Source organism: Erpetoichthys calabaricus, chromosome 15 (assembly GCF_900747795.2).
Source record: "Erpetoichthys calabaricus chromosome 15, fErpCal1.3, whole genome shotgun sequence".
In the NCBI taxonomy this organism is placed as follows: Eukaryota; Metazoa; Chordata; class Cladistia; order Polypteriformes; family Polypteridae; genus Erpetoichthys; species Erpetoichthys calabaricus.
The window spans coordinates 76,646,348-76,659,952 of record NC_041408.2 but is presented as its reverse complement, the minus strand read 5'-3'; the positions used below and the strand labels follow the sequence as shown (position 1 = coordinate 76,659,952).

Below are 13,605 nucleotides of genomic sequence, written 5' to 3'. Positions count from 1 at the left end.
ATAACCACCCATGTCAGTGACTGACTCCAGAGGTATGCGGTTTATTTTGTATAAAAGTCAACCTAAAGTCTGCAAGTGTGTACATTCCACAATTTCAGTCATAGCAGCAAGCATTTAGTGCATTGTGTCTGTGAGCAGTGTTGGCAAATCAACCTTCATCATTGTCCTTTTTTCATTTTGTTCTGTGTAATATTACAAAAGTTAATTGTGAACCCACATTATTGTTACTTTTTGGTATCAATGTTGGCTTTATATAATCACACAACCCTCCAAAATTTAAGTGATATGTCTAAATCTACTCACCCCTACTTCTAAATATGTGAAAGATGCTTAGTTTTCTTGGCCACTCACCCTTACGTGATCGGTCATGTGGTTAATCTGGCACTGCTTACCATTAACTTCAGCCTTTTTTAAAACGTGTGCGGTGTCACACACGTGTGAGTAGGAGGCAGCTAAAGGGCTTGAGTAATTGTAATACCACATCAGACCGGGGGGCGGGCCACAGTGGAACACAAATTGAAGAAATGACACGTGATGTCACTTCCTCTACAGGCCTATAAAGGGCTTTTTACCTCCAGTCTGACAATTCTGTTTTGGACTTGTGAACACCTCTGTTCTATTATTTAAACTTTTGCAGCCAGGATATAATAGATGGGTGGCTGCCCCAATCCTTTATGATGCCTGGAGTGAATTACTTGTCACAGCGGCCAAAATATGTGCTAGACACAGGCAAAATAATAATTTGGTGCCTGGTCAAAGGGAGTGTTCCTGCTTTGCTCCCTAAGCTTGCTGAGTTAGGCTCCAACTCCCCTGCGACATTGCCCAGGATTAAATGGGCTTAGAAGATACTATGGTATGGTATGTAATAGTGATTGTTTTTTCTACTTAAAAGTACCTGCTGACCATACTTACTATATACACTTGCTGAGCAAATGCTTAAGAACGCTTTACTAATACTGTTCTTTTTAAACAGCCTCAATTCTTCATGACATGCATTCCACAAAATGTTGCAAACATTCCTTTGAGATCCAGTAGCCATACCACAAGCACTTCAGAAGAGGTCATTCACCTGAAGCTAAGCATGTTCAGGCCCAGCCAGTACTTGGATGGGAGACCAACCAGGAAAGGATTGGGTTGCTGCTGGAAGAGGTGTCAACGTGACTTACCCTGTGGTCTGAATGTGGATTCCAATGCCCCAGTACAGTGACAGGGACACCATGCTGTAAAAATGGTGCCGTCCTTTGGATGAAAACCAAGGTCCTGACTCTCTGTGGTCATAACAGATCCCCTGGGCATCCTTCGTAAAGAGTAGGGTATATCCCAAGGACCAGGCTAAATTGCCCCCCACAGCATAGTCATTCAGTATGTCTCTTTGATGGGTTAATCATCCCCTGTCTCTTATTGGCTATCTCTCTCACCCCTTTACCACCTTACAGCTAATGTGTGGTGAGCATACGGGCACAATAATGGCTGCTGTGGCATCATCCAGGTGGGTGCTACACATTAGTAATGGCTGAAGTGTTTCCCCTACATCAGTGAAAAGCACTACATGAATGTAATTAATTATTATTATTCTGGTCCACATTGACACAGCTGCATCATTCAATTTCTGCAGATTTGTCAGCTGCACATTCACGCTGTGAATCTCCCTTTCTACCACATCCCAATGATATTCTATTGGATTCAGATCCATAGACAGGGAAGGCCACTGAAAAACACTGAATTCATTGTCATGGTCATGAAACCATTTTGCTTTGTGACAGGGTACATTATCATGCTGGATGTAGACATTAAATGATGGGTAAATTGTGGTCTTGAAGGGATGCACATGGTCAGCAGCAAAACCCAAATAGGCTGTGGCATTCAAGTAATAGCTGATTGGTATTAACAGGTCAAAACTGTTCCAAGAAAACAAACACCATTACACCACCAGTACCACCATGTACTGTTGAAACGAGGCAGGTTGGTTGCATGGATTCATGCTGTTGGCATCAAATTCTGATTCCATCATTTATTTGCTTCAGCAGAAATCGTGAAGAGATTTCATCAGACCAGGCTAATTTTTTTTTTTTTTTTTTTTTTTTTTTTTTTTTTTTTCCAGATTTCAGCTGTCCAGTTTTGGTGAGCCTGTGTCCACTACAGCTTCAGCTTTGTGTTCTTGGCTGACAGGACTGGAACCCAACGTGGTCTTCTGCTGTTATAGCTCATCTGCTTCAAGGTTCAATGTGTTATGCATTCTGAGATGCTTTTCTCCTCACTACAGTTGTACAAGGTGGTTATCTGAATTGCTGTAGGCCTTTCTGACAACTCGATCCAGCCTGGCCATTCTCCTCTGATCTCTCTCATGAACAAGGCATTTCCATCTGCAGAACTGCTGCTCACTGGATGTTTTTTGCACCATTCTCAGTAAACGCTATAGACTGTGAATGAAATTCTCAGAAGATTTTCTCAAGATTTACTCATACCTGTCAATCTCTCACCAACAATCATGTGACAGTCGAAATCACTGAGATCACATTTTTTCCCCATTCTGGTGTTTGGTGTGAGCATTAACTGAAGCTCCTGACCTGTATCTGTGTGATTTAATGTCCTGTGCTGCTTCCCTATGATTGGTTGATTAGATAATCCCATGGATAAGCAGGTATACAGGTGTTCCTAATATTTTGATCAGTGAGTATATGTGTCTGTTTCTTGTATTTTGCTTAAGTAAAATATATATATATATATATATATATATATATATATATATATATATATATATATATATATATATATTTTTTTTTCTTCAGCTTCCAGTTACCTACCAGAAGGAAATATCTTCAAAAGCTAATATCTGTATAGAAGAATCTTAATATCAGTGTATAAGAAACAGCCTGTGTGGTTTAAGAGATATTGAGAATACAGAAAGACAGACAGACATATTGTACAGGATTTTGTTTGTAGAATTATGATCAGGATGTATTAAAACATCAATAACACAAACAAATAGGTAAAAGTTTCACCCCACTTTCATAATTTCAAAACTTTAATCAGACTCCAAAGCAATAGACTGACATGCAGTGGTCCATACTGAGAAGATAATATGAAAAAATCTAGAAGTCGTCATAAGGGTGCAATGGTGTTGCATAGTAATGCATGCACTTGGGTTGTTTTTCCAATGAACTGTGTGAGTGTGTCTTGTTCTGTAAGCATTTGTGTTTTCAGAAGTTCCCATTGTTCAGCAGCCTAAGTGGGTCTTAGAGATGTCACCACTTCAGTTTTAAAAAATGTGAATCAGTGTGATGGAGAGAAAGGAAAATGGTGAGGAGAAGAAACATTTCTAGCTTTTGCATGCTTAGCCCCACTCTGTTAATTTCGCTAGTCAAATGTTGGAAATGGAGGGGTTCTGTGGTTGAAGAAAGTAGGAGGGGAGATGTCCCCCATGGAGTTTTTCATGGTGGAAGAGTGGGGGGCGTCCCCCATGGAGTTTTGTGCCAGCTGGCCGTGTACCTTAGAGGCAGGAAGTGGGGTTCCATCTCAAAGAACAGTGGCTAGAAGCTGGAGAACAAGAGACAGTGTGGGGCTGATACTCTCAAAGACTAGTGGCTGGGCACCTGAGATCAGGGGCTAATGCTCTGGGAGCCCCCCAGCTAAAGATGTCGCTAGTGAGGAGCCTAAAGCTATGTGAATTTTTGAGCTGAAAGGAGCCTACTGCTGTCAAAGCCAAATGTAAATGTATTCATCAGTGTGGATTACTGTTGGGAATGTTCACCAAGTATGTTTGCTTTGCTAAAGTCAAGTTGCCATCACAAATTGTGCAATCAGTAAATTGCATTTAGTAAAAAATGTGCTTTCTCCCACAAGACGTGTCTGTCTGTAGTCTAACTAGCAATAACCACACAAATTTGGGGGGATATTTTTCTCCTTTATTATTTGGCTAATATTAGTACTCCTATAGATTCAACTGTATTTATTCAGGCTGGCTAATTCATCGTAATTATAATTTTTGAATAGGTTACATTAATATTTTTGGACCATGTTACTTGTGCTTCTCTGTAGATATAAATTTCACTGTGTATACAGTACATTAAGTTTGATGGGTTGATGTTTTAGGGATTTGATACTTTTTTAATTTTGCTGGTAAGAGTAAAATACGTAAGAGATTGCAGCTCAGGGTTGGTTGTAAATGTCTGTAAGCTTCATCAGTTTATCAGTTTAACAAGTTTTGTAGTGATTGATAACATCTGTGAGGGTAGATGGAACTTGTTTCTTTCCTCGAGTGCTGAAAGTGGGAAGAACTTATTAGACGAATGAGAAAGCCATTTTAACATAACATGTATGGAAGTGCTTGTAAGGGAAGATCCTTTAATTTTTTTGCATACCATGTGAAAGTTTCTGCAAGACTATTCACTAATTATTAGATAAATATTTTTAAGAAGATCTGCATGCTAAAGGTATTTGAAGACATTCCTGTTGTGTTGGCCTACTGGTTAGTTCTTGGTCTTGATACAATGTATTGTTAGAGAGCTTACAGTCCCCTGGCATCTCCTGTCTGCTGTCTGGTCACCAGAATGGGCAACTCTCCAAAACACCTGTCCTAGTCAGGCCTGTTCTAGTGTTTAATGTCACACTTATGTCTCTTCTGCCACCTTGCAACCCTTTCTCAGCTGATCATCCTGTCACAGTTGCTATCAGCACTTTGAGTGAGCCTTAAAATATATTCAAGTCTTTCTAGGTTAACTCCACCCTTCAGCACACACCTTCACAATATTTTCTGCTACGTCAGTGATGCCTTATAAGTGACCAACCTAAAGGCATATTTCAGCAGGAGACGGTTCTGCTTGTGTATCCATTTGCACAGCCTTCAAAATGTCAGGTATGGTAAATTTGCTAGCCAGGCAAAAGGATTTGGCTGCGGGAATTGGCACGCTTGACCATCCTGCAAAGTATCTGAATCAAGACTATTACGTGCTAAATAAAAATTGCCTTCAGGCAGGAACACTGTTTGTAGATAATACATTTCCTGGTGAGCCAAGCTCTCTTGGCTTTAATGAATTGGGACCTGAATCACCCAAAACCCAGGGTGTGGTTTGGAAAAGGCCAGGGGTGAGTACCTTGTGATCCTTTTTTTGTTCCTATTAGATATGTAAACTTCTTACAGTAAATATATGGTTGTGGGTATCTGATGTGCCTGAGAGTGATGCCACAACATGTCAGTTAATTTCATTAAACCTTAAAATGAACTCCTTGTGCAAAAGAAAAAGAAGAGTAATGTGAACTGATTTCAAGTGAATACTGTTGATTTGTTGTTCTTGTAATTGCCTTGTAAATGGATTTGTGGTAGTGCTTTTTATTAAAGGAGCCATATATAAATAGGAAAAAGCACAAATTGTGAATGATTGTGTAAAAGGGAGAGGAACAGACAGAGCAAAAGAGAAGGGTCCTCCACGTCTTGTAGTAAACATCTCAGGTGCAGCACTAAGCAATAGGATTTAATGTGATGCCCTACAGCTGGCCTATTCAAATGGTGACCTCTGGGCCACATGGGGCCCAGAAGCAACCTTCGAGTGGCCCAGCCCATGGTCCCGCCAGAAATGCAGAGCAAAACCAAGAAAGCCTTCAGAAATCCCAACATTTGTACAGACCATGAATTCAACACTTCGTGAAGCCTAGCAACATTTAACCAACAACGCAGCATGCTGTGGTGTGTCTACAAGTGGTAGTAGTAGTCTATGATACTGTGACAATCTGTCGAAGGAGCTGCTTCTCCCAGGGAATCTCTTCCTGCTCTTTTACCATTCACTGCCCTCTCACCCTGATCCTGTCTCCCAGCTCTCTCTAGGGAGGTGCCCTGGGCCCCCACAAAGTGGTTTCCCCCAAGAATGCGGTGGTGAGACACCTCACAATAAAATGAACCTGTGTTCCCTCAGTGTGCAGTAGACATTGTATTCATGTGTGTTAGTTTCTGCTTTCACTTGTTATGGCTTTGCACTGATAGCTTTGATAGCACCGATAGTTCTTTTTTATTCTGTTAAGCACACTTTGTGATATAACTGGGTGACAGTGCAGTGGAATGGTGCAATTGTGTTGCTGATGCCTTGCAATAAAAAGAACATTGGTTTGCATCCTGCGTGAGGTGCAGTGTTTTAAGTAGAAAGAAGAACACCATGTAAACATAAAGAAGTTATCATTATATGACCAAAGTATTTATTTCAAAAGAGAAACAAATGTTATTGCAAATACTGTGCACTATTTTATTTTTATGCACTTTGAGATGTGACTAGGTCAGATATGACAAAAATGTTTATTTTTTATTTCAAAAGTAGAAAAAAATTGCTACTACCTCAGATTCTGTTCACTTATAGCTTTTTTATTGTTTTTTATGCACTTTTTTGATGTGCCTGTGTCAGATTTGACCACGTTTGTAAGGAAAACAACAAATAAACATTACTTCTTTTTGAATATATTAATTTATGTTGGTTTAAAATTTGTCATTACCTGCTGCTTACTTGGTGCTAAAAACATCTGGCCCAGCTAAATTTCTTTGTTTGAAAATCTGGCCCAAATGAATTTCTAATTGAATAGCCCTGCCCTACAGCTTTTGCAGAATGATCTTGTTTAAGACTCTTGACACACAGCTCAGGGCTTGAGAATACAAAGGCAAAAAATGAGGCATAATACAGAGGAATGCATAAGAATACAGTCCCAAAATTCATCAAGTGGGCATGATTCCAAAAGTTTACCTGTACTTGTCTTTGAACAGCCATTTCAAATAAGGGGTGATTTTAGGAATATTTTAAAAAGTAAAAAAAATGCAAAAGTGCTAGTTTTCCACTGGCCCCTTTTCTCTCTTATGTCATATTGAAGGAGACCCCCATTTGAAACATTATTTCCACACATATTCTTAATGATACCTGAAAACTAAATTTCATGAAACTATTCAACCTAGGGCTGGTCATTTTTCAAATGATTGTTGATATTTTGCTTTAGGGTTACAGTATGTTTCTACAATATTAAACATTAAGAATGTCTTATGCATAAATGCTATAATGATTTCCTCAGCATTTCTTAAAATTACTCTGTTTATGCCATGTTGAGAAAAAACAAATTAATATAGTGGAAAAACAGACCAACTTGACAACTTGGTTTTATTTGTTGCGAATAATTTATGAAAATTTACAAGCTTCACTTGTTTGTCATTTTTGGGTTGTTACTAAACATCTGTATTTTATACACATGTATATATATATTCATTGCATTCGTAGTCTTGAGTCTTGACGACCTTTGTGGGTGGTTACCTACCAGGTAATGCTTGTGGTTAGTCTGCCCTTGGCAAACATCCGCCATGGTGCCCTCTTTCAGTTGCGAGAAGCAGATCATGGAATGTTGCATAGTTTACTGTCAAATAATGCGAAGAGTATGCGACACGTGTTTCGCCCTCATTTGGGCTCATCAGGCGTACACACTGCACTGCTCCTCTCTCAGGGAATCGAACCTCGGACGTCAGCGTCAGAGACAAAGCTCCTTTACACTGCGCCACATCCGCCGGACCTACAGGCTGTCAAATAAACTCTTTGCATTAGATAGATAGATAGATAGGATAGATAGATAGATAGATAGATAGATAGATAGATAGATAGATAGATAGATAGATAGATAGATAGATAGATAGATAGATAGATAGATAGATAGATAGATAGATACTTTATTAATCCCAAGGGGAAATTCACATACTCCAGCAGCAGCATACTGATACAATTATTATTATTTGACAGTAAACTATGCAACATTCCATGATCTGCTTCTCGCAACTGAAAGAGGGCACCATGGCGGATGTTTGCTGAGGGCAGACCAACCACAAGCGTTACCTGGTAGGTAACCACCCACACAATTCAGGTCATCGAGACTCAGACTACGAATGCAATGAATGTAATTACTCTGGACCTACAGGCTGTCAAATAAACGAACCACATGCCGTGGCGCAGTGTAAATATACTTATACATACAGTGTAAATATGCTTATACATAAGCAGAGTCACCCAGTCTGATTTAGGAGACTTTTCGAGGCTCACCATTTCAGTCATGTCTGGTCAGTTTTGAAATGTGGCTATAAAACAGGTTCACATACAATAACAATAAGGCTGCATATGAATATTGAACAGTACTTCATTTATCAGGGTTTCCAAAATTCACTAAGTCTATTTCTGGTCACTTCTGAGATTATACTAGATATCAGTTCCTGGCTACATTTATAAAATTTTAACTGGACAAGCAGACACTAAATGTGGATGAATAATGTACTGAAACTAATTTATGAGATTCTAACATTTATTTGGTTAATTTTCAGTATAATACTAGTTATTTTGTTTACTTTAGGCAAACATTTTCACAGTATAAAACAGATTAAAGTCAGTAACATTATACTTAAAAGTTGTAATTTATTTAAAAATGCATATGTTTCTGTCAGGGTGGCATGGTGGCACAGTGGTAGCACTGCTGCCTTGCAGTAAGGAGACCTGGGTTCACTTCCCGGGTCCTCCGTGAGTGGAGTTTGCATGTTCTCCCCAAGTCTGCGTGAGCTTCCTCCCACAGTCCAAAGACATGCAGGTTAGGTGCATTGGTGATTCTAAATTGTCCCTAGTGTGTGTGTGGGTGGGTTGGCGCCTTGCCCGGGATTTGTTCCTGCTTTGCGCCCTGGGGTTGGATAATGCTTGGATGTTTCTGTCATAATGGTAATTTTCTGAATTATATTAGGTTGGTATATTTAATAAAATGGGACTAAAGTCAAGATTTTATTATATGAATACTAGGGGGCTCTGCCCCTGCTCGCTTTGCTATGCCTGCCCCCGTGTTTGGTTTACTGGATATACAATTTAAAGAGATTGTTATTTTCATGGGAATTGTTACATGTGCATTATTTTCACTTTTACTTTAAAAAGTTTTGTAAAAGCAATACTTGTCCTTTATTTCTGGCCCCGCACGTGGTTACATCTCTTTCTTGCCATACGTTATAACGCTGCTCACTTTTGTGAAGGGGGGGGGGGGGAGGCCTGAACTCACACTAAGGATATGCCATCGAATCATCTGCTGTCTTTTTGCTGCTTGCGAGCTGCCTGTTCTGCTTGTCTCTTGTCGTTGTTTAAGAACTGGGAGCACATGATGCTTGTCTGCCAAAAGCAATCCAACAACTGCTTGGTTAGATGGTCTGGGACTTGTTTATAATGATGGCTCACTGCCTTGTCTCACGTGACGTTTGTTTAAACAATAATTGCCCTTTATTTCCGGCCCCAGGTTTGGTTAAATTCTTTTTTGCAGGACTTATAACGCTACTTACTCGCATTGTGAAGGGTGGGGCAGCTGCTGTCGCGCTTGCCCTTCAATCATTTTAAAGCCTGTACAGCAGCTGTCCCTTTTTGCCATTCATGTCTCTGCTGCTCGCATTGTGATCGCTTCTCCATGATCATAAATATACACCTGACCGAATTGCTGTTTTTCTTTGAAATTAAACTTGCCATTGCTTTAACTGTTTCCGGGGGGCCACAGATTCTCATAGCGTATGGTCCATTATTGTGTAAATCTATGTTTTTGTGCATTGAATGATGCGAATGCGAAAAGACTTTGTTTTCTGCTCTTTGCCTTTTATTTCTGACCTCAATTTGTCCTGCTATTTTTCAGTTACACCTGGTCCTGATGATTAATTTCCATTTTGTTTGCGCTAATGCAATCTTTTAGTCGTCGACATTTCATTTATAACGTATTTATATGCCACGGAGACCCCTGGATCTGGTGTGTCCTGGCGTGCCTTTACACTACTGATTTTTTTTTTTTGCTGGCCGTACTCCGATATTGCTTGTAAGTAGGGTGTGCCTTGCAAGAATCTCAAGTTCTATATCCCCGCAAGACGCGCCGTGGCCGTGGTCTTTTATTTGTCTTCTGTGATCTTAACGTGAAGATCACGTATCGTCTCCTAGTCATTCCCTCCCACAGGAGTCTTTTTTATAATAGGGAGATTATAATTGATTGTTGATGATTACTACAATTCTATTTTCATTTACTTGAGATGATGTCAGGTCACAGATTGAAGCAACAGCATCACTTCCTACGCGCTCCAACTGTCATAAAAAACAGCATATTGACACTTTGTTTAATTTCTGACAATTTTCATGATTAATTGTATTTTTGAGTTGATACAAGAGATCTGCTCTTGCAGTACATCTACAGTATATATAAGAACAGGGCTAGAAACCAGTATCTCTCTATATGAATACAGTTAATTATTTGAGAATCACTGAAAGCTAATCAATCCATTGTTTAAACAGCACTAGATAATAACTAGTGATGAGCCAACATTGCTGAGTTCACTTTCCCATGATTTCCCTGAAATCACGGAAATGTTCACAATATTCACCGAACTTGGCGAACTGCATTAAAGTCAATGGGGACAGACCAACTGCACAAGATTTGACTGGATTATAATGGTGCAGTTGTCTTTAAAGTGTCCCTGGGGGCTAGGGAAACATCTGCCAACTATACTGGACTAATTATTGTGGTCAAAAAGCTGATCTGAGCTGTGCGGCAGCAGTGCCAACTACTGAACCACCATGCCTCCAAGATATCAAAGAAGAAAGTATGCAGTCAGAGACGTGCAATCATAGATTTTGTCAAAACAAAGTGGAAATGCCAAAATCATAGTCAAAGTCAAACAAATTTTGTATGTCTTTTATAGCCAGAAAATTCAAATTGCTGTGTCCTGATTGAAGCTCCTGCTTGTTCTGTTTTTGAAGTCGCGCTGAAGGCTCTCTAAACTGTCTGTGCTGATGCTTTGCACTTTTTATTCCGTCAAAAAGATAGAAACATCTTTTAAGTAGTAATAAATCTTTTGTTATTATGTATTATTATTTCATAGAGTCTCCTCTGGTATGTGCATCAGGCTCCTTCAAGGTTTGTTTTCACTCCCCGCAGTCCTTTGTGGCTATTATATTATGCATGCATAAGGCATGTGCCTCCCTTCTTATAAATTGACATGGAACACGAAGATCAACCTGCACATTTGGCTACAAGCACAGATACCTGTCCCACATAGTCTGTAATACAAATGATCAGCATTATATAGCCAGGGGGGTGGTCCCATCAATGTTGGGCTGTTACAGCTCCGGAGGACGTCGCACTGGCATTATGGGGAGCTGGTATTAAAAAAAATTCTCCTAAATTGGCTGAATTATCAGTAAATAATTTGGTGAACAAGGGTGAACGCGAACACAGCAAATTCGCTGCGAATAATGCTTTGGCTGAAATTTGCTGATCAACACTAATACTAACTGTTAGGATATGTTTGTGCACTAAAAAAGGCAGAAACAAATGATCAAATTGAATTGACACTGTATATAATATTAAAATATTTCCAAACACTTCAAAAGTAAAGCTCAGTAAGCTGAGGTAGATTTGGTATTTTTCAATCACTTTAATAGCAAATCTGTAAAATGCCATTTGGAAACAAGCAGACAACAGATGGTCTTTTGTGCAATATTATATTTGTACATTGCACTTTTTGCTTGTGTGTCCATATATATAGTCACATATGCATGTCTGGGGACCACTTTCCAGGCTCTGGTGAGGTAAGCAGTTCCAGCGTGGAACAAGAGAGGGCGCTGATGCTAATATTATCTTTCTTTTCTTTACTCCTTGGCAGCCAAGGAAAAACACCCAAAAAGGATGACAGACCCCACCCCACCACCCAGAGAAAACCTCCTCCCCTTCCCATCTTAGCCCCAAAAACCTGGCTTGTTCCCGGAAGGTGGTGTCAGATACCAAGCTGACAGTAGTGAAAGACTGAGCTCCTGAACGCTTACCCAAACACTAAAGGCTTTGAATATTGTTTTTTGTTTCAGCTGTTTGTCTACTGTCTTTTTGTTTTGATTAAAAGGGATTACCAGGGTGGTACCCCCAACCTTTCTTTGAGTCCTCAGCTACTCTACTTACCCAAACGCCCTTATAATATATGGCAAAAAAAAATAAAGAAGTTTGAAAATGAATTAAAATGCCTTTGTAATATTTGAGAAAAATACAGAAAATTATTAGCTGTTTAATGTTGCTCATCAACTGAGAATAAGGTGAAAATCGATATATCAGAAAATACATTGGCCAAGACACTATTAAGCTGCCAGCAGTTTTTAAAGTTGATTTTCAGAAATATGTTTGTTTTTGTCATAACCTGTTATTTCTTTAAAATTTTACAATTATGTCAAAAATATGAAAAATACTTTGAAAAGCATGCAACAACAACAACGACTTTTATTTATATAGCAAATTTTCATACAAGTAATGTAGCTCAAAGTGCTTTACATGATGAAGAAAAGAGGAAAAAAGACAAGGTAAGAATTAAAATAAGACAACACTAATTAACATAGAATAAAAGTAAGGTCCGATGGCCAGGGGAGGACAGAAAAAACAAACTCCAGACGGCTGGAGAAAAATAATAAAATCTGCAGGGGTTTCCAGGCCATGAGACCACCCAGCCCCCTCTGGGCATTCTACCTAACATAAATGAACAGTCGTCTTTGTATTTTAGGGTTCTGATGGAAGGACTTGATGATGATGGTCATGTAGACCTTCTGACTTTTAATCCATCAATGTAGGAACATCATGGTGCTTTGATTAGGTGGTGATGGCGCAGGTCGCCACCACAGAAAAACCGGGAAAAAAAACAGAAGAGAGAGTAGGGGTTAGTACGGATTTTAGAGCTACCATGAATAGTTATGATAATTAATTGAATGTACAGAGCACCAGGATTAAACTAAAGTGAAGTTATGAGAAAGCCATGTTAAAATAATGAGTTTTTAGCAGTTTTTTAAAGTGCTCCACTGTATTAGCCTGGCGAATTCCTATTGGCAGGCTATTCCAGATTTTGGGTGCATAACAGCAGAAGGCACGCAAGTATGCACAAACACAAAGGCATGCTTAATATGTACAATTTTACCATAGAGGAGTTCACCAAACCAAATCTGTTTCTGCAGAATATATGGCAGCCTTATATAACCCCAGGTGTTGTGCTTTCTTTTTACACTTTCAAGAAAAAACACATACAGAGCAAACGTTATACAGAGCCAATGTTGTAGCAATTATGTAACAGAAAAGATTCTGGATTAAAAAAAACAAGACCTTGGTTTATAGACACTTAAAAAGATATTAAAGTTTGAGCTTATAATGTGATCATCCATCCATTATCCAAACCGCTATATCCTAATTACAGGGTCATGGAGGTCTGCTGGAGCCAATCCCAGCCAGCACAGGGTGCAAGGCAGAAAACAAACCCTGGGCAGGGCGCCAGCCCACCGCAGGGCACACACACCAAGCACAATTTAGGATCGCCAGTGCACCTAACCTGCATGTCTTTGCATTGTGGGATTAAACCAGAGCACCCAGAGAAAACCCACACAGACACAGGGAGAACATGCAAACTCCACACAGGAAGAACCCGGGAAGCGAACCCAGGTCTTCTTACTGCGAGGCAGCAGCGCTACCACTGCACCACCCTAAAGTGATCATAATAAATGAATAAAGCCATGCATGCCTCTGAACATTTTTGAATTTTGTTTTATAGGCTCTTTTCTCTCAATAACTTTACTT

General features: G+C 39.5%; 1 protein-coding gene across 1 annotated transcript in view; it reads left to right on the top strand.

Annotated features, from left to right (window-relative positions):
- Positions 1-4,848: 4,848 nt before the first annotated feature.
- The window catches only part of LOC114665751 (calpain-2 catalytic subunit-like), an 82,958-nt gene continuing 74,201 nt past the window's right edge, over positions 4,849-13,605 (top strand). Inside the window, exon 1 of the mRNA XM_051919249.1 lies at positions 4,849-5,085. Within this exon, the coding sequence (XP_051775209.1) occupies positions 4,849-5,085 (237 nt within the window). The remainder of the gene's footprint in view (positions 5,086-13,605) is intronic.